Source organism: Oryza glaberrima, chromosome 2 (genome assembly GCF_000147395.1).
Source record: "Oryza glaberrima chromosome 2, OglaRS2, whole genome shotgun sequence".
Taxonomy (NCBI): domain Eukaryota; kingdom Viridiplantae; phylum Streptophyta; class Magnoliopsida; order Poales; family Poaceae; genus Oryza; species Oryza glaberrima.
This window is the reverse complement of record NC_068327.1, coordinates 8,667,202-8,694,735: the sequence shown is the minus strand read 5'-3', so window position 1 is coordinate 8,694,735 and position 27,534 is coordinate 8,667,202. Positions and strand designations below refer to the sequence as shown.

Genomic DNA, 27,534 nt, shown 5'->3' with positions numbered 1-27,534 from the left:
AGGGAAAATGGCTGATAGCTCAATAAACTATAGAGTGGTTATGGGGTCCAAAGATTTTAGTTCACTAGGATGTCTATCCAAGCAATATCTACTATATTGGTGTCATGGTTATGGATACCACATACCTAATAATAGTTGACTAAGCTCAGCATGGTCCACCATGTACCATGTCCTATACGGAATCATACCTCGTATATTGAAGGAGTTCCGGATAAGGAAGGACGAATAGAGTTCTATATGGAAACGACAAGGACTACCCGGATTGTATCCATATTGGTCTCTCTAGTTCCACTTGGACAAGGGGGCATCTATGGGTATAAATACAAGCCTCCCTAGGAGGAGAGGGAGGAAGCCACAAGACACAACATATCAACATAGATCAATACAAGCCAACACACGTCAAGACAAGCCGCCGGATATCGACATCAGAGATAAGCCTAGACAAGCCCAATATAGTGTCTGCGGAGGCCAACAAGAGAGATCTAGCGCTATCTCTGATCTCGCCGAGTGTGGACTCGAGGAAGAAGATTACCCTGTCGTCGACTACGAGTTGGTTATCCATGCCGTTAAGTCGACAACAGCTAGATCAGTTATCTCAAATATTGTACCGGTGTGATTATGATAAATAAGAAACACCGGCTTCAACCAACAGTAGTAGGGCTATTACCTGCCAAATAAGGGGCCCGGACCTGTATAAAAATCCTTGTCTCCATCTGTTTTACCTCGATCTCGCATATACTCTTGTACCAACGATCTCCATACTATGCAAAATACCATAGTCGCGATATCAAACGTCGACAATTGGTTGCCACACAAATATTTTTTTTATTATTGATAAAATTTTATGCACCCTAGAAGATATGTAAAATGAAACTTTATTCATGGTAGTTATAATACTTAGAAAAAGTAGTAGTGATAACTGAAATCGTTGTCTCGTAAATTAAATGATATGGCTCACAAATCTATCACTATCTAGTTCTAATATGATTTTTTAGCGATTAACCAGATGTAGTGGCATGTATTTGGAATGGTTGGAGGTTGTCGTAATGAAGACGTATACTGGAAGATGGTACAGTGACATATCTAGAGATGAGCTCGTGACAAGCATATCAATGGTGTGACTTGAGCAATATGGAATATTTTGGATGTTTGGTTGCATGATCGTATTAGGGCTCCTGATGATTTGGTCGAGCTGGGTTCACCTCCCCTCTCCTTATATTGTATGACGATTAATGCGTCATTCCACGTAATAAGTTAGCATTGAATTCCGCCTCTTTGTGTCATGGTGTTTTTCGCCTACCCACCTTTACCAACGGTTCCTCGTAAATGTGTAGTTAAGCCACACTAATCCAGATCCAAGACATACCTTCGTCTTCTCTTCTTTTGAGAACATGATGCAGTTTAGATAGATAGAGAAAGATAAGGGAGAAAAGCGATGGAAAAAGAGACGATAGACTGTGGATTTTGGAGTAGTCACGTGTGTTCAGCGATTTTAGTTCGTTCATAAATATATGTTCAATTATTATTGATTATTATGTATTGGTTAATGTATAAGAAGTTTATAATTTATTTTATGAATTCTTAGTTTGATAGTCAAAAAAAACTTTATCGATATCAGTTACAGTATTAATAATTACACGATACAATTGATTTCGCTGCATAAAATTTAAATGTACGGAACTAGAAAAGCGACTGGCTTACCAAGCAAACACCGGAGTGGCCAGACGGAACGGGGAACGGCTGGTTGCGAAGCGAGACCGTCTCACGATAGGCAAGTGACTGACCGGGTCTGGTCGAGCTGGAGTCCACCTCCCGTCCCCTCCCTACGGCGTACGGCAATCACCGCCACCACCCGCATCATGCGGCGCCAGCATTGAACTCCGCCTCTCCTCTCTCTCTCTCTCCTCCCCCCTCGCGTCTCGCGGCCTTCTCCGCCGCCGCTTCCTCGTAGCAGCAGCTTGCAGTAGCCTCTCCACCACCACCACCTCCTCCGCCGCCGTGCCAGCGCCCTGCGCCCCTCCGGTAAGCTTTTGCTCCTCCTCCTTCTTCCCTCCCTCCCTCCCTCCCTCCGCCGTGGGGATAGCTCCTGCTTATCCCCCCCCGATCTACTTCGTCTGCTCGCCGCTTCTCGCTCAGATCTTAATCAGTCGGGGTAGGTCTCGCGGATTTTGGTTAGGTGGGAAGCTAGGCTCCAGCATCTCAGGATTTGGGAATGATCCCCGTCGTCCCTGCGCGATTCACTAGTGGAATTGGTGGCCCTGGTGGCCCGTAGTGTGAATATCCATGAACTGATTCGGATTCAGGGCACCGGGTTCTCGTCATGTACTAGTTACTGTTCTCTGCTCCGCGAGATTTCTTTGTTTTGGCTGTTTCTTCCCAACAAGCGCACAAACCGGTTATGTTTTCGGTAGTTGTTGAAGCTGAGCAGGAAATTGCAGCTCCACTTTCAGCTCACTTGTAACCGAATTGTTGAATGCTAACGTTACCACTCGATCTATACTTTATGTGGCTATTACTTGTTTTGGTGGAGTAACTTATCTTATCGCTGTTGCCTAATTACAAGCTGCACAGCTGTCATTTCACTTGTGACTGATAATTTTCCTATTGAAACTAGCGATTTATCTACATTTTGTCGCGTTATTGGACTTGATATTTCTTTCCTTGGTCTTTGGGCCACACAATTTTTGTCCAGTTTATTGTACTTGCTATCTTTGCATTTTGAGGGATGCTACTGATTTATGGTTGGTGACCGTCAGGGAGTTGATACTGCAATGCGACATTGAAGATTTGATCCCTTTCTGCTGCCTTGTTGGTCTCGTTTTGCATGCTGGTGTTTGGTGGAATCCATGGCTTTCCGAGAGGACAAATATGTGAGGTCAGCTTCTGTGCACTCCTTGTACCAACATCCAAGAGTGTGTTGGTGTCTGAAACAAAATTTTTATTTCGTTCAGATTTCATGAAGGCCTACTCCACATGACTAACAATTTGGTTCATTTTATGGCTTACAGAAATTTCTTATTCTACTACACTGAAAAAATGTTGCAATATAAATAGCTGCCATGCACATTATTCCGAGGAGTACTTTGACCTGCTATTTTTTTTATGTGCAGATTTCATGACTGGAGATCAGAACATTCTGTTGGTTCCGAAAAGACAGTTTTAGAAGGAAGGCATAATGTGTTTGACTCGCTAATGGATAGAACTGTAGGAGCCTTTTCATTCCTAGGGAATTCCTCACATCCTGAAACCCTCAACAAACCAGCTTCTGAGGAAAAGAAGTCCAAAACAAGAGTTCTTGATCCTCAAGGGCCATTCTTGCAGAGATGGAACAAGATATTTGTTATATCATGCCTTATTGCAGTTTCTGTGGACCCGTTATTCTTCTATATTCCAGTGATTGATGGTGACAATATCTGCTTATATCTGGACAAAAAGTTGGAAATCATAGCAAGTGTCCTGCGATTTTTTACAGATATATTCTATTTACTCCATATAATTTTTCAGTTCAGGACAGGCTTTATTGCTCCTTCCTCTAGAGTGTTTGGTCGAGGTGTCTTGGTTGAGGACACCTTTGCAATAGCAAAGCGGTATCTATCAACATATTTTCTGATTGATTTCTTAGCTGTTCTGCCCCTTCCTCAGGTACATCTGCAATTTACTTCATTAATCTTTTAGATCTGAGCACTTAAAACAATGAGCTACTTATAAGTCTGGTGTTTGTTAGGGTCATAAAGGTTCTTTGCATAGTATATTAATATGCATTCACTTTTGTACTACTTTACTCATGTACGATTTTAAGGAACGCAATAGTAATCAGTTAAATGTAGCTGTTAGATATACTGGACACTTCAAAAAAACTTTGAAGAACTATTGTCTTGGCTCTGGTGTACTCTACCCCCTCCTGTCACAAACCTTTGGACTTACATATTCAGACTGGACATTTGAAGATAATGTGTATAGATTTTTCTTGAGAAATACTTCCATATATTTCAAATTTACCAGGTCTTAAATATAATACAATAGAAATTAGTTATGGTCAAAGTTCAATTTTAAGGTATCATGTCAATGTGCAAAACGACATGTATTTATGATTGATCTGCAGCTACTGATCGTGCCACTACACCATGGTTTGATGAACTTCCATGCTTTCTAGTGGCCAAATTGGATAGAGCTGTTGTATCATAGGTGGGGGATTCAATTGAATGGATAATACAAACCAGAAGATAATAAAATATAGGCACTGAAGATATGTTTGGTTTTTATTATGCATGAAACATATACATGTTTGACTCAATCATGCATGCAATAAGTTTTTAGACAAGTAAGGATGGGAACAAATTGGGAATATGCATTCTATGAATTATTTTGTTCCTTTTTCATGTGCGGGTTGTTTTGAGTTGCAAAGGTAGAACAAACATTCAAGTGTTATGTGGTTGACTTGATGTATCATTCCTAAGGATCTCTTTTGTTTAAGTTGTAACAATATTTATTTTTGTTATCAGGTGCTCGTATTGGTAGTTCTACCCCGTCTGCAAGGCTCCTCAGTTATGACGGCAAAAAATATATTAATGGTTATAGTTATTTGTCAATATGTACCTCGGTTGATTCGAATAATACCATTGTACCTTCAAATCACCAGATCGGCTGGTATAATTACAGAGACAGCATGGGCTGGTGCTGCATTTAACCTTTTAATTTATATGCTTGCTAGTCATGTAAGTCTTCTACATCACAAATTACATGGCATGCTAATTTGGGCCATTTTATATCTTCTGCCTAATTTTCATTCTTGGTGATAATTCAGTGAATATTGTTTGACAATAGTTCTTTGCTTGTGGTCGTGAAAGATTCTACCTGAATGAACTTTAGTATTTAGTTTTTGGGACATAGATCTACAAAGATTAAAAAAAGTGTCATATGGGGATTCTTTTTTTCTCATAGATGCGTGTCCATGAAGAATTTATGCTTGTTAGCTTCAGCTTTGTCACATCATTGAAATAAAGATCAACATGTTTAATGTAGATTTTTCAGCACAATAGTACCATAGTAATATCCACTATCCAGTATCAACCATGTTTTTAGTTTAACAATCTGCTCTATATTGTCTGAGGCAACTATATATCGTATTTCGTAGTAGAAACAATAAAATGTGTTGTCACAGTGAGGCATGCCATACATACAATATCTGGCTATCTGTATATGTGGATGAGCTGATCATATCTTGGACATATCCTCTTAGCAATCAATGGAACTGTTTGCTGAATTGGATGCCCAGAGTCTGAGTTGGATTCTACACCCATGTCCGATCCCGAGTAGTATTTCTCATGTCGAATCAGACATATGAATCCGAGTTGGGTTTGACGCATGTTGGCTTTGTGGTAACACTGTGTTTAGCTTAAGTTAGCCTAAGTTTAGGGCCACTTTGTTACTGCATGGGGTTGATACATGAAATTGTATCAAATGATATTATGATGCTTCAGGGTCTATAGGATGAGTGCAGGCCCATTTTAATTCTTCTGGATAAGCGACAGCCAAAAACCAAGTTGCGATGTGCATGTACAGCCTGCCCCACACTGGGGTTAGAACTTGCAGCCTGTCCCCTGGGTTTATAGAGGGCATCCAACATTACCCTTTCTGCATGGGCAAGTATATTGGACACCATGTTGATGTCTGAAGAACTGATTGTCTCTGTTATGGGCCAGGGTTCATAGGGATAAACACTGCCAGGAGGATAGCGGGGCAGCGATGGCTGCTAGGGGTGAGAGAGGACTTAGGTTGAGGGAGACTGATTCTGAATTCATTGCTGATCCAAACGATGTTACATCCATCCTTACATAGATGGAAGGAAGGGCCCAGTCTAATCCTATCCAACAGACTCTAACCAACCAATACCATATCATGTAGGCGTGTACGAGGCGGCGATATCATTCTCTTGACAGGTGGGCTGCCCTGGGGCCTTGACCTCTCAGCCCAATCCCCATGACAGTCACTTAATTGCTCCATTATAACTTTCAGAAAAAACAAGGCATATCCAAAATGTCTGCAAAAGCATCTGGTACCTGTAGATATACTGCAATAAAATAAAATAAAATAAAAGATGCATGCCTGTGATACGCCATTCAGTTCTTCATAAGAGGCTAGTCAGTTTGCACATATTTTGTTATTCATGGTCAAGATATTACTAACTGATGCTTTAAATGCTTGCAGGTCCTTGGAGCTCTTTGGTACCTTCTTTCCATTCAACGAGAAGACACCTGTTGGAAAGATGCATGTAGTAGACATGATGGCTGTGATTCGGGATCTTTATTTTGTGGGAGTAATGCAGCTAGAAATAACAGTTTCTTACAAGATTTTTGCCCGACAAATGGAACTGACAATGCAGATCCAACTTTCGGAATTTATCTTCCAGCTCTTCAAAATGTTTCACAATCAACGAGTTTCTTTGAAAAATTGTTTTATTGCTTTTGGTGGGGTCTGCAAAATCTAAGGTCTGTAGAAATAACCTTCATTTTATTTTCCCTTGAAGAACACATACTTCAATATTGTTTCTATATAGTTTTTTATTTGTTGCAGTTCTCTTGGTCAAAATCTTAAGACAAGCACGTATACATGGGAGAATCTATTTGCTGTTTTTGTCTCGACATCAGGTCTAGTTTTGTTTGCACTCCTTATCGGTAATGTGCAGGTATGGAATATATCAACTGTCATATTTTTATTATGATCATAATTGGATTAAGTAGTTAATATTTTTTATATATGCAACTTGTGTGGAGTATCTTTTTTAATGAAAATAGTACACTGTAGATGTGTTTCTCTGACATGCATGTTCTCTTTATCTATTCTCTGGCATGCATATTGTCTTTTCAATAGAAGCCACAATTAACGAGTTATATAGCCAATTCATATTCTCTTTATGTATCATTTTTTCTCCTTAAAAATTAAAGGGTTAAACAGCTCCTTTTTTGCAATGCTATTTACTTATATTACATGTAATGAAAACAACTCTGTTGTTCAAGGTGTAATCGGGATGACAATTAAATGTGTAAGCGGCTCGATTTCTTCCTTTCGTAATTTTCTATTGCATGTATTTTGTAGACCTATCTACAATCTGCCTCTGTGCGTATAGAAGAAATGAGAGTGAAACGGCGTGACACAGAGCAATGGATGGCACATCGATTACTTCCTGATAACCTCAAGGAGCGAATACTGCGTCATGAACAATATAGGTGGCAAGAAACAAGAGGGGTTGATGAAGAGGGCCTTCTTTCAAATCTTCCTAAGAATCTTAGGAGAGAGATAAAGAGGCATCTTTGCCTGTCGCTTCTCATGAGGGTATTTTCTCATACCTTTGCATAATTTGCTACTATGTTTTGAGAGAATCCTGATTCTTGTCCCATCTGGGTGTATATGAAAAGGGTTATTCTTGAGACTCGCACAATCTTTCATACCTTCATCTTGAGACAACATGCATCTTCCACGATCAACACTAAGCCCAACTGCATGTCATGCCAAATCATATGTTGAGGATTGATTTCTTGCCTTCTATTTCCCAAGGACCATTAGTTAGATTGTTACATAAAAACAATTTGCATGTGGTTTGTAAATTCCAAGTTTCTTGCTTATTTTGAATAGCTGCATCTGTACTGGTTTTGTCAGATGTTAGTTCTGGACTTTCTGGTTTTGTGTCAGACCTTTCCTCTTCTGGGTCATAGTGTAAGTCTGGCAGTTCCTGAAGTCTAATCAGTAATCTGGTTTAGTATAGCCAATTAAAGTCTACACCCTCCATTGCAAAAAGATTGCAATTCTAGCATTCAAATTCTGTCCCAAAAAAAAATGCAATCCTATAGTATAACTTTGTTTCATCAATCTAGGTCATTTCCCTTCCCTACTAATTTGCCCCCCTCACTCCTAAAATTGCAATCTTTTTGGGACAGAGGGAGTACTAAAGTACTATTTTTGACAGTCCAACATTTAGTGTTTTTTCTGCCAGGCCGGCTGAAAGACTGACCGACCAAATTTCAATAAGATAGGAACATTTAGTGCTTTGGACTGTGTCTGTGTTGAGTTGGTCTTGGTTGTGTGTACACTTAAGTAGCATAGTCATACCATTTAGAGCATCCATTCTAATTTACTGAAGGAAGACAATGGGAGATTGCAATCATGTATTATGGAATGAACAATTCGTGGGCATTGTTTTACAAATGTAGGCCAGGACTGTACCAGCTGACTGAAAGATCCATCCCTTGTAAGTCGCCTCATTTCCAGCTTACCTCTTGGACATTGTTTTACCACGAACTATTCAGCAAAGTCAGCCACTCGTTGTTGTCCTCTATTGAGTCTAATCTATCTGAACAAACCAGACAATTACCCTATTGTTTGTTTCCTTCTCCATGTATTCTATAAAGCGCCATATGAATTTTTAGAAAATTTGTATTGTCAGCTTCTGAATACTTGTCAATTCAACTATAAACCAGTCTACAATATGATCATCAACAATAGGGAGGTTCTATGACTGTTCATATTGCTTTGGAAATCCTGTTGCCATATCAAAGTGCAAATTCATGACTGGTTCACTGCTTTGGCTGCTCCTTTAGTGTGCTGGTGGGTTTTGCATGTAATATGGAACATATCTTTCTAATGACCACTGACCAGTATTCTGCAAAAGACATATCTCAGCATTCCGCTATGCTACTTCTAGGAAAATAAACCATCCTAACTTTCTAGACAAACTTGGAAACAATGGGATCGTATCACTTTCAACACTGGAGTTCCTCTCTGTGAAGCATGGAGAAAGGAGTTTGCTCTAGTATGCTTACGGCAACACCAATTCTTAAAGTTGATATGCAAAACTGGTTTCAGCCTTTCAAGACTTGTACTCTACTCTCTATCCTGGATTCCTGCCACAGAGCTCCAACTTTAGTAACTCTGCAACACAGAGCTGACTGCAGAAACCTTCCCTATCATTTTTCTGTTTAATTAGCATCACAACCGTGCATTACAACAGATCCCTACTAAGTATACTTTAGTCCAGACTCCAGAGTATATAAATAAATAAATATCCTAGAATCTACTTTTTATGTGGCTACATGGTGCCAAATAGCGAATCAACCATCGGCGTGTACTCGTGCAAATATGATTTTTTTTGGGGGGTAAAAGTAGTAGAGACAATACACATATACCTACATATTTGCAGCCAGAAAAGATATAGAGAGGGGTTGAGACGTTGAGTGTAGAATGCACCATCCACTACCAAGTTAAGAGTAAAGGAATATTACTTTTGAGGACCTACATATCCAATATAGGCCGTGTTTAGTTGCAAAATTTTTCTTCAAACTTCCAACTTTTCCATCACATCGTTCCAATTTCAACCAAACTTCCAATTTTGGCGTGAACTAGGCACACCCATACTTTTCCAATGGAGGTCATTGATGGCTTAATACAAAGATTCCTAGTTAGCTGATAATTACCGGCTATCCCTTTAGTTAATTAATCCCTTCATTCTTTTTCTCACCATTTGCAGGTTCCAATGTTTGAAAACATGGATGAGAAGCTCTTGGATGCCATGTGTGATCGTCTAAAGCCCATGCTGTACACAGAAGGCAGCTGCATCATTCGCGAAGGAGACCCAGTGAATGAAATGCTCTTCATCATGAGAGGAAATCTTGAGAGTATGACGACAAATGGTGGACAGACTGGCTTTTTCAACTCCAATATTATCAAAGGTGGAGATTTTTGTGGTGAAGAGCTTCTCACATGGGCACTTGACCCTACTTCAGCTTCAAACCTTCCCAGCTCAACCAGGACTGTGAAAACGCTGTCTGAAGTCGAAGCTTTTGCTTTGAGGGCTGATGACTTGAAGTTTGTAGCCACCCAATTCAGGAGACTCCACAGCAAACAACTCCAGCATACATTTAGATTCTATTCACAGCAATGGAGAACCTGGGCAGCTTGTTTTATACAGGCAGCTTGGCATAGATACTGCAGAAAGAAACTGGAGGATACTTTGTTTGAGAAGGAGAAGAGGTTGCAAGCGGCAATTGTCAGTGATGGTTCGAGTTCGCTCAGTCTTGGTGCGGCGCTATATGCTTCACGTTTTGCTGGTAATATGATGCGGATCTTACGGAGAAATGCCACTCGAAAGGCCCGTTTGCAGGAAAGAGTGCCTGCAAGGTTATTACAGAAGCCTGCAGAACCGAACTTTTTCGCTGAAGATCAGTAATGTCCATACTTTGCTACATGCAGAAATTGATGCTTCAGCTGGTAAAAGTTCTCTCTCCCCTGCTGATATACCATTTTTCAGTATATGATTGAATTCTGTACATAGATAGACCATTTGGTTCCAAGCCTTTTGGTTTATATAAGATAATTCGATTTACCGTTGGATCTTCATCTATACATGTAATATTTGTGTTGTACATGGAATGCATGTATTATAAGCATTCCACTTCCACATTGTATTCTTGTACTCCTGCCTCTGGGGAATCCTTGAAATGGAAGACCTTGTAAATGTAACTGATCACGAGGGCGTTGTATGTATGATAGACTTCTTTCCCCCTGAATGCAATGTATGATGTTATTAAACCCTCCCATCATTTTTGGATAAACATGGTATGCATCGCTTCATGTTTAACCACTTCTTTGGCCGTTGTGTACCTTGTAGTTGCTGCACATGTTTGCTGTCATCTGCAAATTTAACAAAAGTTTGCGTCTCAACAAAAATAATAAAAAAAGAAAAGCAACAAGCATACCAATTCATTCCTAGGCTGCTATATATAGGGATTATAGATAGAGCATCACCAACAGTATCTGTATATGGTTTCCAATCCTGAAATCCTGAAATTTGGGGATTTTCGTTCAAAAACCCAGTCCAACAGAATCCCTAGCCAAGCTCCCACCGGTTGGAATTCCCAAGCCCGGATTCTTCGTTCTCCACAAGTGGGGAGAGGCGCTAGCTCCCAATCTCCCTCTCCTGAGCGAATTCCCGCGCCACATGAAATTTTCTCACCTGGGGTTCGCCGCGAGGTCATTCGTCGCCTCATCGTGGTGTCCTGCAGGCAGCCCCATCTCCCCCGCGGGCCGCGGCCGGCTAGAAATCATGCGCCGCTCCCCAAAGCTTTTCCGGTGTTGGCAGCTTGTGCTTTGGCAGCGGCAGCGGCCCCATCTGCACTGCAGCCGGTGAACTTCCTCGTCTATCCCCCAACCACCTTCGCTGCCTCCATTTGAGCCACCGCCTCGATACGACGCAAATCAGCCCGCCTGCATCGGCTCCCATCATCCATGACTCGGCCGGAGTTGCTCATTCCTTTTGCTGGGATTGGTCTCTCATGAAGATGAGTTCATCCGTCGAAGCAGTTTGCCGTTGGTGATTCATTCAGCGATGCAAGTGAATGATCCCAATCTCTGCTCTTGCACCATTGCTCAAACTCACTTGCTGAAGATTAAGGTATCTGTTGCTGCTTGCTGGTTCTCGTGCTATTGTTCTCTACTGTTTTTCCTGAATTTTGCAGCTGGTGCTGCTGTTGATGTGCTGTTGTCGAGGCCGCGATCAGGAGTTCGCGAGAGTGATCTCACAGAGGGAGAGACGGAAATAAATTTCAGTTAGTGGTTTTGTAGAGGGCCCACCTTTTAGTTTTAGGAAGTCAATTTTAGACAATCTCTTGGAGGGATCAATATTTTAGCACATCAAATTTTGTTTAGGATTCCTATAAAAATAGTTTTGGGAATGAAATATTAGGATACTCTTGGTGATGCTCTTACACGGATAGAGAATTGAAAGGTATTAGAGATAAGAAAAGATTCTAATCAAATCTTTTCTATGGGGCGAAGCTATACAGGCTGAGGGGTGCACAGGAACCATGTATTTCTGTTTTCAGTACTTGATGTTCTGTTTTTGCTACATGTGCACCCCCCTCAGCTCGGTTACGTGCACCCCCAATGCCTGGCCAAAGCGCAACCCCAATGCCTGGCCAGAGCGCGGCGGGACGACCGCACGGCCGCATGGCCACTTGGTCGCACGAGCCTACTATTTTGTTATTTTGTTTTTTCGTTTTACTGATCATGTCTATCGCCAGTTGATTGGATAGAGGCAAGAGCATATAACTTCGTCATCTTATTTCTTTAGTTTGTCTGATTTCTTCACATCAAATCTTAAAGTTTAGATACAAAATTCAATTTTAGTTTTTATTTTTAATGTTTCTAGACAGTATTTTAGGATTTAAATAATTATACTGTTGAACTGGGATTAAGGAAAGTGGAGTAATATTGCAGATCAATCCTAAGTACTAATATTTCAATTTGAAGAGTTATGGCACTAGCTCCTTGACTTTTAAATTTTATCACACACCAATATATAGTACTCCCACTTAACTAGTCTAGGTGCGTTAGTTTGATGCATAAGGGAGACAAAAATCCCTCGTTTTTCATATGCAAGCTCCCCCTGAGCTGCTAAACATTGTGTTTTTCTAAAAAAAAATCTATAAAAAAACTGCTTTGAAATTCATATTAATCTATTTTCAGTTTGAAATAACTAATACTCAGTTAATCAGTACGTTAATAACTTACCTTATTTTACGTATCTTCTCAATCTCTTCTTTCATGTCCTCTCAAACGTATCTATTCAATGGTTAAATGTGTCTTGCAATATTGAGTATCTTTTTTATTGTGCCCCCTTCACTTTACATTTTATAAAGTAGGAATTTCTAATTACATTTTCATCATACACTTAGCCATCATCTAGTATGATGTTTAACATTTGATAGTCTATCGACTATTGTTATCTTGTATAGCATGTCTTCAAAATTCCGTGTACCACTACATGTACGGTTGAGGTGGTGCACCCCCCTCCGATTTATTCTAGTGTCGCCACTGATCATATCCTAAGGTGTGTTTAGTTCCACGCCAAAATTGGAGGTTTGATTGAAATTGGAACGATGTGACGGAAAAGCTGGAAGTTTGTGTGTGTAGAAAAGTTCGATGTGACGTTTTGGGGGTTCAAACTGTGGAACTAAACCGGGCCCTAATATTCCTACAACTACCATTACACAAAACACTGTCTAGTTTATGCGTGTTGTTTGAATTGGTGTTTTTACCACAAAACAATGTTTAGTTTATGCATATTGTTTGATTGGCTATACCCACGTTGACTTAGGACGTTCACAAATGTAGAAATAGGGCCTGGTTTAGTTCCCAACTTTTTCTTCAAACTTCCAACTTTACCATCACATCAAAACTTTCCTACACACACAAACTTCCAACTTTACTGTCACATCGTTCCAATTTCAATCAAATTTCCAATTTTGGCGTGAACTAAACACATCTTAGAGGGGGTCTTAAGCCTCTCAAGCAACCGTCCCTGTATATTGTGAAGATGTTGTGAAGATGGTCCTTATAGATCTATTTTGGATGATCCACCGTTAGCCATAAAAACTATCACAAGGAATAAAATAGCCCATTGTTTATAGGCCTGTTTGGCACAGCTCTAGCTCCAGCTTCACCCCTTCTGGAGCTGGAGCTCAGCCGAACAATTTCGGCTCCACCAAAACTGGGAGTGGAGTTGGGTGGAGCTCTCTCACAAAATGAACTAGAGTTGTGGAGCTGGGTTTAGGCAGCTCCACAACTCCACTCCAGACTCAACTCTTAGAGTTAAATTTAGGAGTTGGAGCTATACCAAACAGGCCCTATATCTCTCCCCTGCTACTCTATTCTCCCTCTCTCTTCAAGGTGGGGCCTAGCCGAACACTCCCTCGTTGCTATATACATTGTAAAAGAGATGCTATATAATAGTCATTGTGATTTTAAAGCCACAGAAACATGATACTCACAAGAGATAAAAACGGTATATATTAAGAGAAAGCCATTTATGTATACTACTGTATATAAGTATATACTATTAAGACTTTAAGAGAAAGCCAAGCTATTATGTTAATAAGTACCATATCTGCTATCTTTAAATGACGATTTCAGCCTGTTCTTTATATCTGATGGATTTATGACAATTTTTTGAGTGCAGAAATGAGTAAACTAAACATTAGAAAGTTGAAAAGTTTGTTTTTTTTAATAGAAATATTGATAAAAAGTTATTTTTTATAAAAATCATACTTCCTCCAGTTTGTATTATGAGTCGTTTTAATATTTTTCCTAGTCAATGTTTTTAAGTTTAACCAAATTTATAGAAAAAACTAACAACATCTAAAACACCAAATTACTTTTATTAAATTTAACATTGAATATATTTTGATAATATGTTTGTTTTATATCGAAAATGCTACTATATTTTTTTACTAAAGTTGGTCAAACTTAAATAAATTTGAAAAAAACAAAGCAATTTATAATATAAAATGGAGGGAGAACTGTTTAGAAGCACAGAAAGCGTGCCAATGATAGTGTATTGGCTGAAAAGGACGCAAAGTCACACATTCCCTGCTTTTGAAATGGCAGCACTTTCCGCTCTCATAAGAACATTTCAACTTTTCAACAAAGAAATGTCACTACAGCTCACTAATATTCTGTCTAGGCAAGAAGATACTTCCGTTTGGGAATAATCTTGACATGTTTTGAACGTTTCTTAAAGGGGCAATTGCTTATTTGACCCTGTTTTGAACTGTAATTGCGATTTGACCCTACTTTTTGAACTTTGCTTATTTGACCCTCCTTTTCGAGTACGAAGCTTCCGTCTGACCCTCTTTCGCTGACTCCGTTAGGGTTCAATTTTTTAAAAAAGAAAATCTTTGCAGAGTTCCTAATGGCGAAAATACCCTCCAAAGCCCAAACCCTATTATGACTCTCTCTCTCTCTCTCTCACTCGTGCATTCCTCACGGTCTCACCTCTCTCTCACTCGTGCGTGCGGCGGCGGCGGTGGCGAGTATGCGTGCGGCGGCGGTGGCCTAAGGGGGCGGCGGCGGCGGTGAGCTGAGGGGACGGCGGCGGCGTCAAGCACAGACCCGCCGGCGCTCGCTCGTTGTGGTGGAGGGCAGTGGCGGCGGCGCGTCCGGTCCGGGTCGACGCCGATCTAAGGGGGGCGGCGGCGCCGATCTGTGCGGGGAGGCGGTGGCGAGCTGAGGAGGCGGCGGCGGCGTGATGTACAGCCCCGCTGGCGCCCCCTCGTGGAGGTGGAGGGCGGCGGCGGCGGCGGCGGTTTGATGGGGCGCGGGGCGGCGGCGGCGAGCTGTGGGACGCGGCGACGGCTTGCTGTGGTGGCGCGGCAACGGCTTGCTGTGGGGGCGACGACAGCGAGTTGTGGGGTGCGGGGCGGCGGCGGGTGCTACACGCGGTGACGGTAGGAGGGCCAGCGCTCGGAGGTAGCCGACATCGACGCTCCCTCAACCATGGAAGGGATTCCTACTAGCTCGGAGGTAGCCGACAGCGACGCTCCCTCAACCATGGAAGGGATTCCTACCATAGAAAGGTATTTTCCCTCTATTCTCTTTCAGTGACCCTGTGGTTGTGATCCTGTGACCCTGTGCATGCTTGTGGTTGTGACCCTGCTAGGTTATAGGAACAGATGCAATACCATGCAAATTTAGGGTATAGATGTTGTGTCCAGTGCTAATTTAGGGTTTAGATGTTGTGTCTTACTCTAATTGAACTTGGTGTCTCCATTGCTAATCTAACCTAGGGTTTATATGTTGTATGTTGTCTCCATTCCTACAAGCACCTAAAAATTTTACTGAAAGTTGTTCTTTATCTTGTGTTGCTCCTATTTGTAGGCCTGTTCCATGTAATTTGATTCTTGATGTTAGAGTAAGGTCACATTTCAGTTTGCCAGATGGGGGGCCAAAGACCTATTTCACAAGTAGGCATTTTACAACAGATGTGGACATAGCTAGCTTCAAATTGCTGCAGTTAGTTGATTTCATCGGCTCTAAAATTGTGTGGGGTTCTAAACAATACATTACTTTCTGGCGTGTTTGTGATGATGCTTGGGTTGAGATTAGTAGTGATGAGCAATTGCATGAGTGGTTATCGCTGAACATAGCTCATGAAGTAGCCAATATTGAAGCCGATGTTGATGAATTTAAAGGCCCATTGCAATGCTCTCCCACAAAAAGAAGGGTCCATCCAAATTTCAGAAATAGTGTGCAGCTGCAAATTGAAAGTGCTCCACATATTTCTTTGTGTCCTCCTGCTGATCTAACCCCACCCACAGCTAAAGTGGTAGAGCCACCTATTTCAAAGTCTAAGCATACCAAAAGAGCCACAAGGAAAATGGTCAGTGATGAGATAGTCGGAGTTGATGAGGAGGGCTCATATTCCGAAACTGAATCATTGGTGGCACTAAGTGATAGTAGCTATGACACTGACTTGGCTGCATCATCTGATTCTGATTGCTATGATTCTGAATGCTCTGACTCCGACAACAGCTATGAACCTGATGATGAAATTGTTGATGATGATGATGATTGTGATGATATTCATGATTTTTCATATGATGTTAATGATCCATGCATTGATGTAGATGTGCTGTTTCGCGATGTTGATGAGTGCAAATCAGCAGTAACCCACCATGCAATCTTGAATGATTATGCTTTCCAAACTGTTAAAAAAAACAAGGATAGGTTTAGGGCAAAGTGTAGGCGAGCAGAGGAGGGTTGCAAGTGGACATTTTTTGCATCCACCAGCAAGTCCAAATATGATGGTTGCAAGGTATGTAGTGCGCAGATTTTTTTCCATGCTTTCAATCTTGAATTTTAACATGTGTGCCTTTATGTGAATTTTAACAAGTCCATTGATTGTTTGTAACATACTGAAAATCTGCTATTTTCTAAATATGCATCATGCCGATTCTTATGTTCTTAATAACCTTCCTAAACCTAAGAAATTACAATTAGAGGGACCTCCTAAAATTAACATGCATAAAATCCCTTTTTGGTATTTAAAATCTTTCGTGGTTTTATTCTAAAAATTGGTCTCGTTAAATTGAGGTATTCTCTTTGATTTGATTTTGCATCTTAAACCTTCTTTCGACCAAATATTTCCTTTATTTAAATTTAGTTTGAAAATCCTTTATACTTTTATGAATTGGTCCAAGAAAATCCTCCTTTGAACCTAAACCAAAGCCATTCCAATTTTATTGGAATTAATTGTTAACCCATCCCTTTGATCTTAAACCTATCCTTAATTCTCGATCCAAATTTCCTTTTTAGCCTCAAATACTTCTCTAGAATCCATGCCATATATTTTGGGCTAAAATTATATTTATTCTACTCCCTCCATATTCCCTCCACATACTCAAAAATATTTAAATCTAGAGCCATATTATTTATAGTGTTGAATATTCCTATTTCCTATTTGAGTGCTTCCAAATAAATTCCCTCAAACTTCACCTCTAAAGATATCGCTCTCAAATAAATCAGAAAATATCTCTTCTGGAAATTATATTTGGATATAATTTCCTTTCAAACCTTCTTATTCAAATATTCTCCGAATTTGAATTCCTTGTAAAACTTAGCCATCCAAATTGCTTCCAATTACAAACTCTCCTCTAAATTAAACCTCTATGAAAATTAGACTTTCTTCCTATTTAGATTGGGCCGAATTCCCCTTCTCTCTTGCACGGCCCAAGCCGGCCCAGCTACCCCTCCCAGCCAAACCGATTCCCTCCTCCCTGTGAGCGCCGCCACCGTATTCATGGCGCCCACGTCACCACTGCTGCCGTTCGCGGCTTTGCCGCCGCCGCCCGCAACTTTGAGCCGTCGCCGCCGTCTTTCCTTCGCCGCTAAGCATCCGCCGCTGACGTCAACCGCCACCTCACCCTGCTGACGCCAGTCACTGCACCAAACCGCCTTCATCAGCCAATAGGAGAACGAAGCCGGCGCCGTCATTCTCTTCCTCACGTCGCCGTTGCCGTGATCCCCTTCGTCTCCTCCTCCGAAACCGCCTCTAACCACCGCCTTTCCTCGCCTATATATAGCCGGAGAGACCCCGTTTCCTTCCCCATAGCCGAGCTCCTCGAGCTCTCTCTCTCCTGCCAAGTCCGGCCGACGCCGCCAGCGGTCGATCTCCTCCCCTATAGCTTCCCTCCTAGTTTCCTTGCACCATCGGCTTTGCCTCCCTCCGGCGAACCCATTTTTCCCGTTTCCCCCTTCTCCCCCACCCCATAGCAACCACCACAACACCTCCTTTGCAGCCGAAGAGAAGCTTTTCTACTTGCCGTTCCGGCCAACTTCCCCTCTCTCTCGGCCAGCCACCGACTTCCCCGGGTGCGCGTCTCCGGGAACACAAGTCGCCGCCGACGTCGCCGATCCCCGGCCACTGGAGCCCCAGCGCCCCTTCTCTCTCTCTCTCTGTGTTGTTACACGGGAAGAAGGAGAGGAGGAAGATGACGGGAGGAAGAAGAAGAAAGAAGAGAAAAAGAAAAAGAAAGACTGACAGGTGGGCCCCTGCACAGTAACATTTTGTATTTTCCCTATTTAATTCAAATCCTATTCTTTAGAAGCCCATATCTCCTAAACCGTAGATCCGATTTCAGTGAAACTTGGACCTAAATTTATCTAAATTCAAACCCTATCTTTTGACACAAAATTTGATATTTTATAATTTTATTTGAATTTATTCAAATATAGTTTGAATTTATATTTGCCTTTTTAAATATTTTCTTTTGTCCCAAAATACCCTTTAGCCACTAAAAAGCAGCCAGTTGGAACTTTACACCTTCCATGGGGACGCTCGTGGTTTACTATCCCCGACATCGGGCCGTTGGTTGTAAAGCTCGGCAAAACCAAACCTAAGGTCGAAGTGCTGCTCCTGGCACCCCATGCCTCGATGCCTATAGTGGTCGGAGCTTCACTATTCCCTCGACCTCCACAGCACGCCGCACAGTTAGCTATTGGGCTCTGTGTGATCCTAGCCGTTCCGCCGCCACTCAAGGTTGTCGGAGTAACACTTCCGCCCCACTAAACCCACACAAACCTCCTATCCCTCTAGCCGTTAAACTATCCGTTGATACCGGCTAGAAAAGATACCAGTTCTAGTCGTTATACTGCTCAACTCTAGCAGCGACTAGCAAACACCTAAACCCTAGCTAATATTTATCCTACCTCAATCAGCTTGCTATCCGAACTCCATACCAACCATTTACCCTTCTACTACCCATAGCCTATGCATGAAATACGAGCTGATATGCTATCCTATTTCAGCATCGACTCGAGAACAACTAAATCCTAGCCATTCTTCTACCAAAGCCCAACCTCGACCAATGCTAGCCACATATCCACTTAACCAGTTAGATTATTCGGTATATCCCCTATTCTCCAAGAAACCAAAAACCACACATAAAATATAAGTGACAATTATTACTTAATCCCCTCTAGCCTCCAACCCTTTAGAACCTACACATATTAGCCCAGTAATCCCTACACCCTATAAAGGAGATAGGTTATACCCTAAACCCTAGCCCTTTTAGTTGTTTATCGTTTTCTTGTTATTTTATGGATTTTATTGAAATTGGTTCTTCCTCTTCTATAGTAGAGTCTATTATATTCTGGATGGCAACCTGTGGTATTTCGAGCATCGGATAATCAGGTTGCCTACCTTGATTTATTCGCGTTGGAGCAAGGCAAGTTATTATTCCTCTCCTTTGAGCATAATTATCCCATATTCTTATATCTCTATTCTATGCATTACTCATACATGATTTTGAATGCATAACCTGAACATAGCAAACCAGATATGTTAGCTTTGCTTAGCCCTGCCTAGTTAGTCCGCATAAAAATATAATGAACTTAGATTGGGACAGTACGTAGGAATTGGTTGATTTCCGGGTGGCTAGTACTGTCTCAGTCGATATAGTTATTACCAAGTACTTATGTCAAACGAACGAGTACGACCACAATTCTAGAATGGGGACAGACCTTGCAAAGTAAGTTATCTAGCAAAGGTGGTACCTCTGTACAGTGGTTCTATTGTAAGTCCTCGCGCAGGAGGCAATTATATGCCGCGAAGGGCAAATGTGACGTTTACCGAGGCGCAGGTAAATGATTTATTGAGCTCAAGTATATATATAATTGTGAAAACCTGGTTGAGACGGGGGTCTCTCAACCAGTTCTCTCTCTAAAAACCTCGGGAATGCCAGAACTCCTCGCGCTGTTGACAATGTTACGTTCAGAGCGCATGAGGATGAGAGTTCATGGAACAGGTGCCACTGATGTTAGTAACTGAAAAGCTTTGCCATGACTAAGCTAATGAATATTAGCATGTCATGGATTGCGGGTAAAGCGTACATTTACTGTAGTAAAGTAAACCTGAATCTATTCGAATAGCCGTGCTCACGGAATTGAGTATCGGGACTCATATGGTACTTTGGTTAGAAACCTAATTCAAGATTTTACTAAATGCTGCTGCATTTAAAACATCAGGCTTTCTATTTCTATATTCTCTGCCTTCTGCAAGTAATCGTAATCCTACTCAAATATTACTATTTCATTCACTCATTATCGAATATAATAGCTTGCTGAGTACGTTGTACTCACCCTTGCTTCAACCCCCTTTTCCAGAATTAAATTGAAGTTCTTGTCGAAGCCAGGAGTTCAATCATATAAGTTAGTCTTATTTTAACCTAGTTTTCAAATCTAGATTAGTTAGATGGTTTAAGTCTATAGCAAAACCTTAGAGTTGAGTCACTATATAACTTCTGCTGTAATAGTTACCCACAATCTTGTAAATTCCCCTATTATTTTATGTAATAACATCTTCTTTGGAGCCTTGTTTAAATGTACGCAATGAGGATCCAGATTGTTGAAGCTGTGTCAATCTACTGATCCAGGGCTTGATACAGTTAAACATGTCGGTTTCCGAATCTTTAGTTTTGGGACCCGACATTGTTTGATGCAGGTTAAGCTTAATGGGCTAGACCACACTTGTTGTTCAGTTAATAAGTGTGGTGATACAATGGCTTCTAAGGGATGGATAGCTGATAGGGTGGTGGACTGGTTAAAGGAGAAACCCACATTGGGACCAAAGGAGTTGCAAGAGAAGGTCAATAAGAAGTATAAGATGGATGTCCCATATTTCAGGGTTTTTAGGGCCAAGGAGAAGGCTATGGACATGATATATGGGAAGCGGGATGAGAGCTATGATCTATTGCCTACTTACAAAGAGGCACTTCTGAAGGCAATCCCTGGTAGTGTTGTTGAGTTGGACACTGAAGAGCATAATGGGGATGTTTGTTTCAGGAGATTCTTTGTAGCTCTTAAACCATGCATTGATGGTTTCCTGCAAGGATGTCGTCCTTACATTGCAATGGATTCAACTCACTTGACAGGAAGGTCAAGAGGTCAGTTGGCAGCTGCTGTTGCAATCGATGGCCACGATTGGCTATTTCTAGTGGCCTATGGGGTGATTGAAATCGAGTCTAAGGAGAGTTGGACATGGTTTATTCAGAACTTGAAGCAAGCCATAGGTACTCCTACAGGATTGGTCATCAGCACCGATGCAGGTATATTAACAAGTGATTTCTGTTTTGCATTCTTTTGTTCATGACTGTGATGTACACTTGTATCTCATGCCTTGTCATTTTGTTGTAACAGGCAAAGGGATAGAGGGAGCTGTAGATGATGTCTATCCAGGAGTGGAACACCGAGAGTGCATGAGGCACTTGTGGAAGAACATGAAGAAGAAGTATCATGGCACATTGTTTTCTCAGAACATGTGGGGAGCTGCCAAGAGCTGCACATTTCAGAGGTATGAATACCACATGGACAAGATAAAGGAGAAGTGTCCTGATGCAATACAATGGTTGGATGAGAATCATCCATATGTTTGGAGTAGGAGCAAATTTTCTGAACTATGTAAGGTAGACTACATCAGTAATAATCTTTCTGAATCATTCAACAGTTGGGTGTCAAAAACTAAGGACTTGCAGATTGTGGATATGCATGAGAAAATAAGACATATGATTGTTGCAAAGTTTGACTTGAGAGCCAATATTGCTAGAAATATGGAGGGCAAGATAATCCCAGCCATTACCAAAGATCTTAATGCTCAGAGCAAGGCTATCAAGGACCATGAAGTTCTTAGATGTGGAGATGGCACCGCCGAGGTAACTGTATCCACCATTACACATGCAGTAAACTTGAATGAGAGAACTTGTAGTTGTAGGGCTTGGCAAATAAGTGGAAAGCCATGTAGCCATGCTTTAGCTTTCATTGCAAAGCTTAGCAGACAAGTACATATGGGTGATTTTATGGATGAATGCTTCTCCGTTGAGAGGTTCAGGAAAGCATATGCAGGGTTATTCAACCCTATGACATCCAAGCATTTGTGGCCATTGGTTGATGTAGGCTACAAAATCAAGAAGCCCAAATTGAGGAGAAAACCAGGGAGACCAAGGGTCTCTAGGATGAAGGCTTCTGATGAGGTTGGCCAAAGGAAAAAAAGAAAATGCTCAGAGTGTCATGAATTGGGTCATACAGCTAAGTATTGCCAAGGAGGCCTTACAGCTAGTCAAAAGAGGAAAAAAGCCACTCAAGAGAGTAACAGTGATGCACATGCATCTAAGTAAGTGAATTTTTCCTCACTTTAGTTCATCTATAACTTTTGCTCAAACTAACTTTCTTATGCTCCCATATACAGCGCAAGCGCAGGTGGATGTGAAGGGGAAGGTACCATGAACGCACGAGGTGGACGTGCAAGTGGCAGGGGAAGGGGAAGAGGAAGGGGAAGGGGAAGAGCCAGAGGGAGGGCAAGTTCAAGTTCAAGTGGTGGTGGTGGAGGTGGAGGTGGAGGTGGAGGTGGAGGTAGAGGTGGTGCTGGTGGTGATGGTGGAGGTGGTGCTGGTGGTGATGGTGCTGGAGGTGGAGGTGGAGGTGGCAGGGGTAGGGGAAGAGCTAGAGGTGGTGGTGGTGATGGTGCTACTGGAGAGGTGGCAGAGGTAGGGGAAGAGCTAGAGGTAGGCTAGCTGCTTTGTTAGGCTGTTGATTGGATCATGTAATATGTGCCTACTATTTACTGCATTTTGTGTGATGTTGGACATGGCTTTGTGCCTCTATGTGATGTTGTTTTGGACCTAATGGTGCACTTTTGTAGGCCTTGGTGGTGTGCTTTTGTTGGCCTTATGTTGGACCTAGTAATGTGCATGTTGAACTGATGTATGTTGTCACATGCTTGGATATGAACTTGTTGGATTTTGCTATATGTTTATGCTATATTGAATGCACTTTGGAATCCACAAAATGAGAAGTTATGCTGTCAAAATTTTGTTTAATTCATTTTGTCAAAATTCTGACAACTTTTTAGTCAAATCTGTCAAAATGAATCATTTTTCTCAAATTTATGGCAAATCTGTCATAATTGTGACACATTTTATTTAATTTATTTTCACAAAATTCTGTCAAATTTAAGTCAAATTTTACAAAATGGTTCAAATCTGTCAAATTAATTCCAAATCTGTTACTTGAGCAAAAATTATTACAAATATTTCAACATTCTTGAATATATACACGGTATAACAAAATAGGGTCAAACAAGCAAACAAACAAGATAAAACAGGGTCAAATAAGCAAGGGCAAAATGGACTATTTACCACAAAATTAACACCGTCACTTCATCCAAATGAAATAGGGTTAGACCGGACCTTCATACTCAAAAAGGAGAGTTAAATAAGCAAAGTTCAAAAAGTAGGGTCAAATTGGCAATTACAGTTAAAAACAGGGTCAAATAAGCAATTGCCCCTTTCTTAAAAGAAGGGTTTGAGTTGGACAAGAAGGTTTCTAAATGTGAAGCAGAATAATATTTCAAATTCGATTTCTGTTCAATCAGGACTTTAAACTATTTTTATGGTGCATACAGAACTAAAATGTTTTCATCGCGCAAAAAAAAAACTAAAATACCTAGTCATTCCTACGTGCTAACAGACCACAAACCCGGTTGATTACCAGGACATCTTCGTTTTTAGAGCTTGTTTGGAACGAAGCACCACAAAACATATGATAGGATAAAACATAGAAACAAAAAACACATAAAACATATGATAGGATAGTAAGAATAAGAAACGAATGGCTGTGCAAAACATAGAAACAAAAAACACATAAAAAAAATCATAGGAATTGGTATTTGGAACAGAATAGCAGCTCGCTCCGGTCCTTTCTGCTTGGAGTAGAAGTTAATCTGAGCCGTTGATCGTATTTAATCGTAAGGTTGAAATCTAGTTCTACTCCCACCAAATTTTATGGGAGTAGAAATGTGGAGGGGTATATTTGTCTAGAGATAATAATTCGCGTGGAGGTATTATCATAATTTGCCATTATTTAACTGTTCACCCTCTCCCTTTCCTATCCTAATCAACACCATTCCCCTCCATCCCTCTCCTCCATCGCCTGTTCCTCTCCATCCCCGTCTTTGTCGCTGGTCCTTCTCCCTCGCCGCCTCCGTCCCCTCCAGCGCCGTCGCCTCCCCTGGCCTCGCCGCCTTCTCTGCAGCAGCGTTTTCTTATAGGGTACAACGGACTTATAGCTACAAGCTGATCATAGAAGTGAATTTTGCTGCTGATGATATGGATCATGTTGTTATAGCTTACGCCCACCACGGGTTGTCGCCAGTCCTGAAGTCGGTCTCCACTCACACCCACGGCACGAAGAGAACCTCGTCGTCGACGTCGGCGTGAACCAATGCCAGCGACTGTTTCAGACACAGAAATGCAGCCCAGCTCAGTTCAGTATGCAACATGTAAGCGCAGTTCATTATGCAACAGTTAAGCTCAATTCAGGAAGCAAAATTTCAGTAAAGATTTTGGAGGATCTTTTCATCAGCAAGGATCAAAAGTTCAGTGAGCCATATCAGATTGTTGCAATTCGGAAGATCTTTTTCATCAGCAAGAATGCGATATCAGAGTTGGGAAACTTACCAAGGGAGCAGGTCCACCAACGACCCTGCCCTGGTCACATCATGACAAAAAAAATCGGGGGAAGAGGAAGAGGAGGATGAGAATTTTTGGTAGTGATGCGGGCCAGCGTCGGGGGCTCTGGCGCAGCGCCGCCGGCCGCGTCGCCGCCTGCCGGGAGGAGGAGCAGAAACCGCGGTGATGCGTCGGGGGCGAGATGCGTTGCGGCAAACGGTCGAGATGATCATCCTATTCTAAAATTACCCCTAATCTGTATGAAGAGATTACTAATCTATCCTTTAACATAAACGGTCGAGATTAATTCTACTTGTAGTAGAATACTGCAAGTATATTGCACCGGAGCACTACTCAATAATAAAAATAAATTGTTGATGTAAACATCAATACAGCTATTGTCCCAATTTTCTCTTCCCTCGATGCTCTGTTAGCCAATAAATTGCGTTGTTCAATCAAAGGAAAGTTTCCTTTAGCTTGGGGCAGACGTTTTCATTTCCTCCAAAAATTACAGAATAGGCAAAAAATTTAGTTTTTGGAGTAAAAGACTTTGTTTGCTGAAATCCTCCATTCCAAACGGCATGAACAGTGCTCAAAACAAAGGGTTCGCAATTCATGTGTTTTCCTCCAATCGAAAGCCCTAAGGGAGGGGCTAAAATTTCCACCACCTCAGAAGCTACAATATTATAGGTGCTAATTTCTAAATTTATTTTCAGTAGTTTAGCACTAGTCCCTCTCATTTCTTTCTCTTCATTCCTTTATTTCATCAAACGGGACGTTGAACACGATGGATTGAGCCCAAGGTTTACTAGCTTTTATGATGGTACCATAATTCTTAATGTTTTGGATTTAAGATAAAAAGTAAAACTTTAAAATATTTAGTTTAAAAACATTAGAATATGGTATATAGAATAGTCTTATAACCTTATCTTTTCGCTTATGCTTATATCTATCAGCTAAAATTTAAATTTTCAACCTTAAAAATGGAGTTGATTTTGAGTTTTTTCATTGTAATCTATTTTTCAGTGTTTGCTTTTAGATTGTTAAGAGCACATATATAAAAGTTTTATTTATAAATGATTTTTTATTTGTAAATACGCTGTTTTGCTTTTTCCTCCAATATACCAAACGATGGGATTGTTAAAATATAGACTGGAATTTAAGAGAGAAAAAGACGTCTCAGCTCCCACATTACACATGCCCTAATCAACAAGAAAGAGCAGAATAGAACCCAACTGAAAAAGAGAGATTCCCTTAAATAAAGAGGCTTTTTCAGAACTAATAAAGTCCTGGCTCAATGGGGCTCCAGTTGTCGCATATATTCGCTCTCGTTTCTCTTTTTTTGTTTGACAACAGTTACGTTAATTGCTATCCTAATATGGAATATCGATAAATCACCATACTTTTGATCTGTTTTGCCTTGTGAAGCAGAAAATCTTCTACTATAATATTACCGGGTGATTTCTTGTGATTATTTGTATGCCCGAGCGTGAGATGCATGGGAGTACTGGCTGATGGTATTTTTCTGTAATATTTGACTCTAGTAGAGTTTAGTGCCGCTCGTGTTTAATTAGTGGTATGGCGAAATTGATGCTCGTGTTGTGCTTCTTACTCTATCCACTAATTAAATTATGCAGTCCATCTGACACTAAATATTGAGCCCTGAAACAGATAAGGACACCTTTTCGCTTCGTCCTGTTGAAAAAAAAAAAGTAAGATAAATAGACAGAAACCTGAATTTGATTAATGGATGTGTCCTTGTTATGATTTTCCTCCACCGTTTCAGTAGTGGTTATCACTATCTAGCGGGGTGGTGGTGTCGACGGTTATCGTGAAAACCGTTAGATTTTTTTTAAAAAAGTGAAGTTTAAAAATTAAGATGGTTACTGCGATAACCGAGAGGTATTGATATATTTAGAAGTTAAACTTTTAAGATTTTTTCAAGTTGTTGGCACTTAAAATTCAAAAAAGGTCTTGACAATGGGTATTGTGGGTTGGTTTGCCATTAGTACTAGCATAAACTTCTCTAGAAATGTAGAACTTTGATAGAAAGTCCTATGCAACAGTCCTATTCACATTCTTAAACGGTTTAGCTTTTAGGTGTTGTGAACTTTTGACTTTTGCAATTTCTTGACTTATACCTTTCGTCGTACTCCAATAAAAAAGCAAATCTTGGAACATATCTCTCCAATAGAAAGATAAAAAGAAATGCTGTTTCATTTTAAGGTACGTGCAGTCAATACAAGTTAACTCCATCTCGTGTAATTTGCAATACAAGATTTGACAAAACGGTGCAACCAAAGCCATTCATATAAAAACTTTCATAATATTATTATTATGCTACTATAATTTTCAAAGCTATATCTTTGGAAGTCCAAAACAATTTTTTTTACCCTAGAGTGAGTACATTTTAATCAGCCAAAATCTATCATCTGAAATATAATTATTTTCCTCATAACCATATGATATTAATAGTGTACACATGTCACACACTTGTTTTTGCACACTTTGACACGGCTCAAACCAGCACATCCACTAATAATCGGATACCTTAATAATAATACTACATACATATGGGTTACAAAAAACCCAAGCTACAATCCGATCCGTCCATCCTCCATCCGACGGCCGATAAGCCATCCACGCGTCCACGGCAATCTCGCGATCCCTTGCTATATAATAATAATCCCCGGAAACCCCAGGAGGA

General features: G+C 40.9%; 2 protein-coding genes across 7 annotated transcripts; both read left to right on the top strand.

Annotated features, from left to right (window-relative positions):
- The first annotated feature begins 1,733 nt into the window (after positions 1-1,733).
- LOC127762341 (cyclic nucleotide-gated ion channel 1) lies at positions 1,734-10,536 on the top strand. The gene is made up of 8 exons (XM_052286820.1): positions 1,734-2,022; positions 2,757-2,875; positions 3,111-3,642; positions 4,503-4,715; positions 6,208-6,488; positions 6,574-6,685; positions 7,096-7,332; positions 9,521-10,536. The coding sequence occupies exons 2-8, from the start codon at positions 2,847-2,849 to the stop codon at positions 10,217-10,219; spliced, it is 2,103 nt and encodes a 700-aa protein (XP_052142780.1). The 5' UTR covers positions 1,734-2,022; positions 2,757-2,846; the 3' UTR covers positions 10,220-10,536.
- A 7,177-nt stretch (positions 10,537-17,713) lies between these two features.
- LOC127761614 (uncharacterized) lies at positions 17,714-23,150 on the top strand. 6 transcript variants are annotated; one of them, XM_052285933.1, is made up of 5 exons: positions 17,714-18,370; positions 20,800-21,431; positions 21,523-21,676; positions 21,830-22,492; positions 22,568-23,150. In XM_052285933.1, the coding sequence occupies exons 1-5, from the start codon at positions 18,318-18,320 to the stop codon at positions 22,890-22,892; spliced, it is 1,827 nt and encodes a 608-aa protein (XP_052141893.1). In that variant the 5' UTR covers positions 17,714-18,317; the 3' UTR covers positions 22,893-23,150. The 6 variants fall into 6 exon arrangements, with proteins under 6 accessions (XP_052141893.1, XP_052141890.1, XP_052141888.1 ...); XM_052285930.1 differs by adding an exon at positions 19,463-19,553 and having other exon boundaries at positions 17,715-18,370; positions 21,523-22,492; XM_052285928.1 differs by having other exon boundaries at positions 17,715-18,370; positions 21,523-22,492.
- The last annotated feature ends 4,384 nt before the right edge of the window (positions 23,151-27,534 follow it).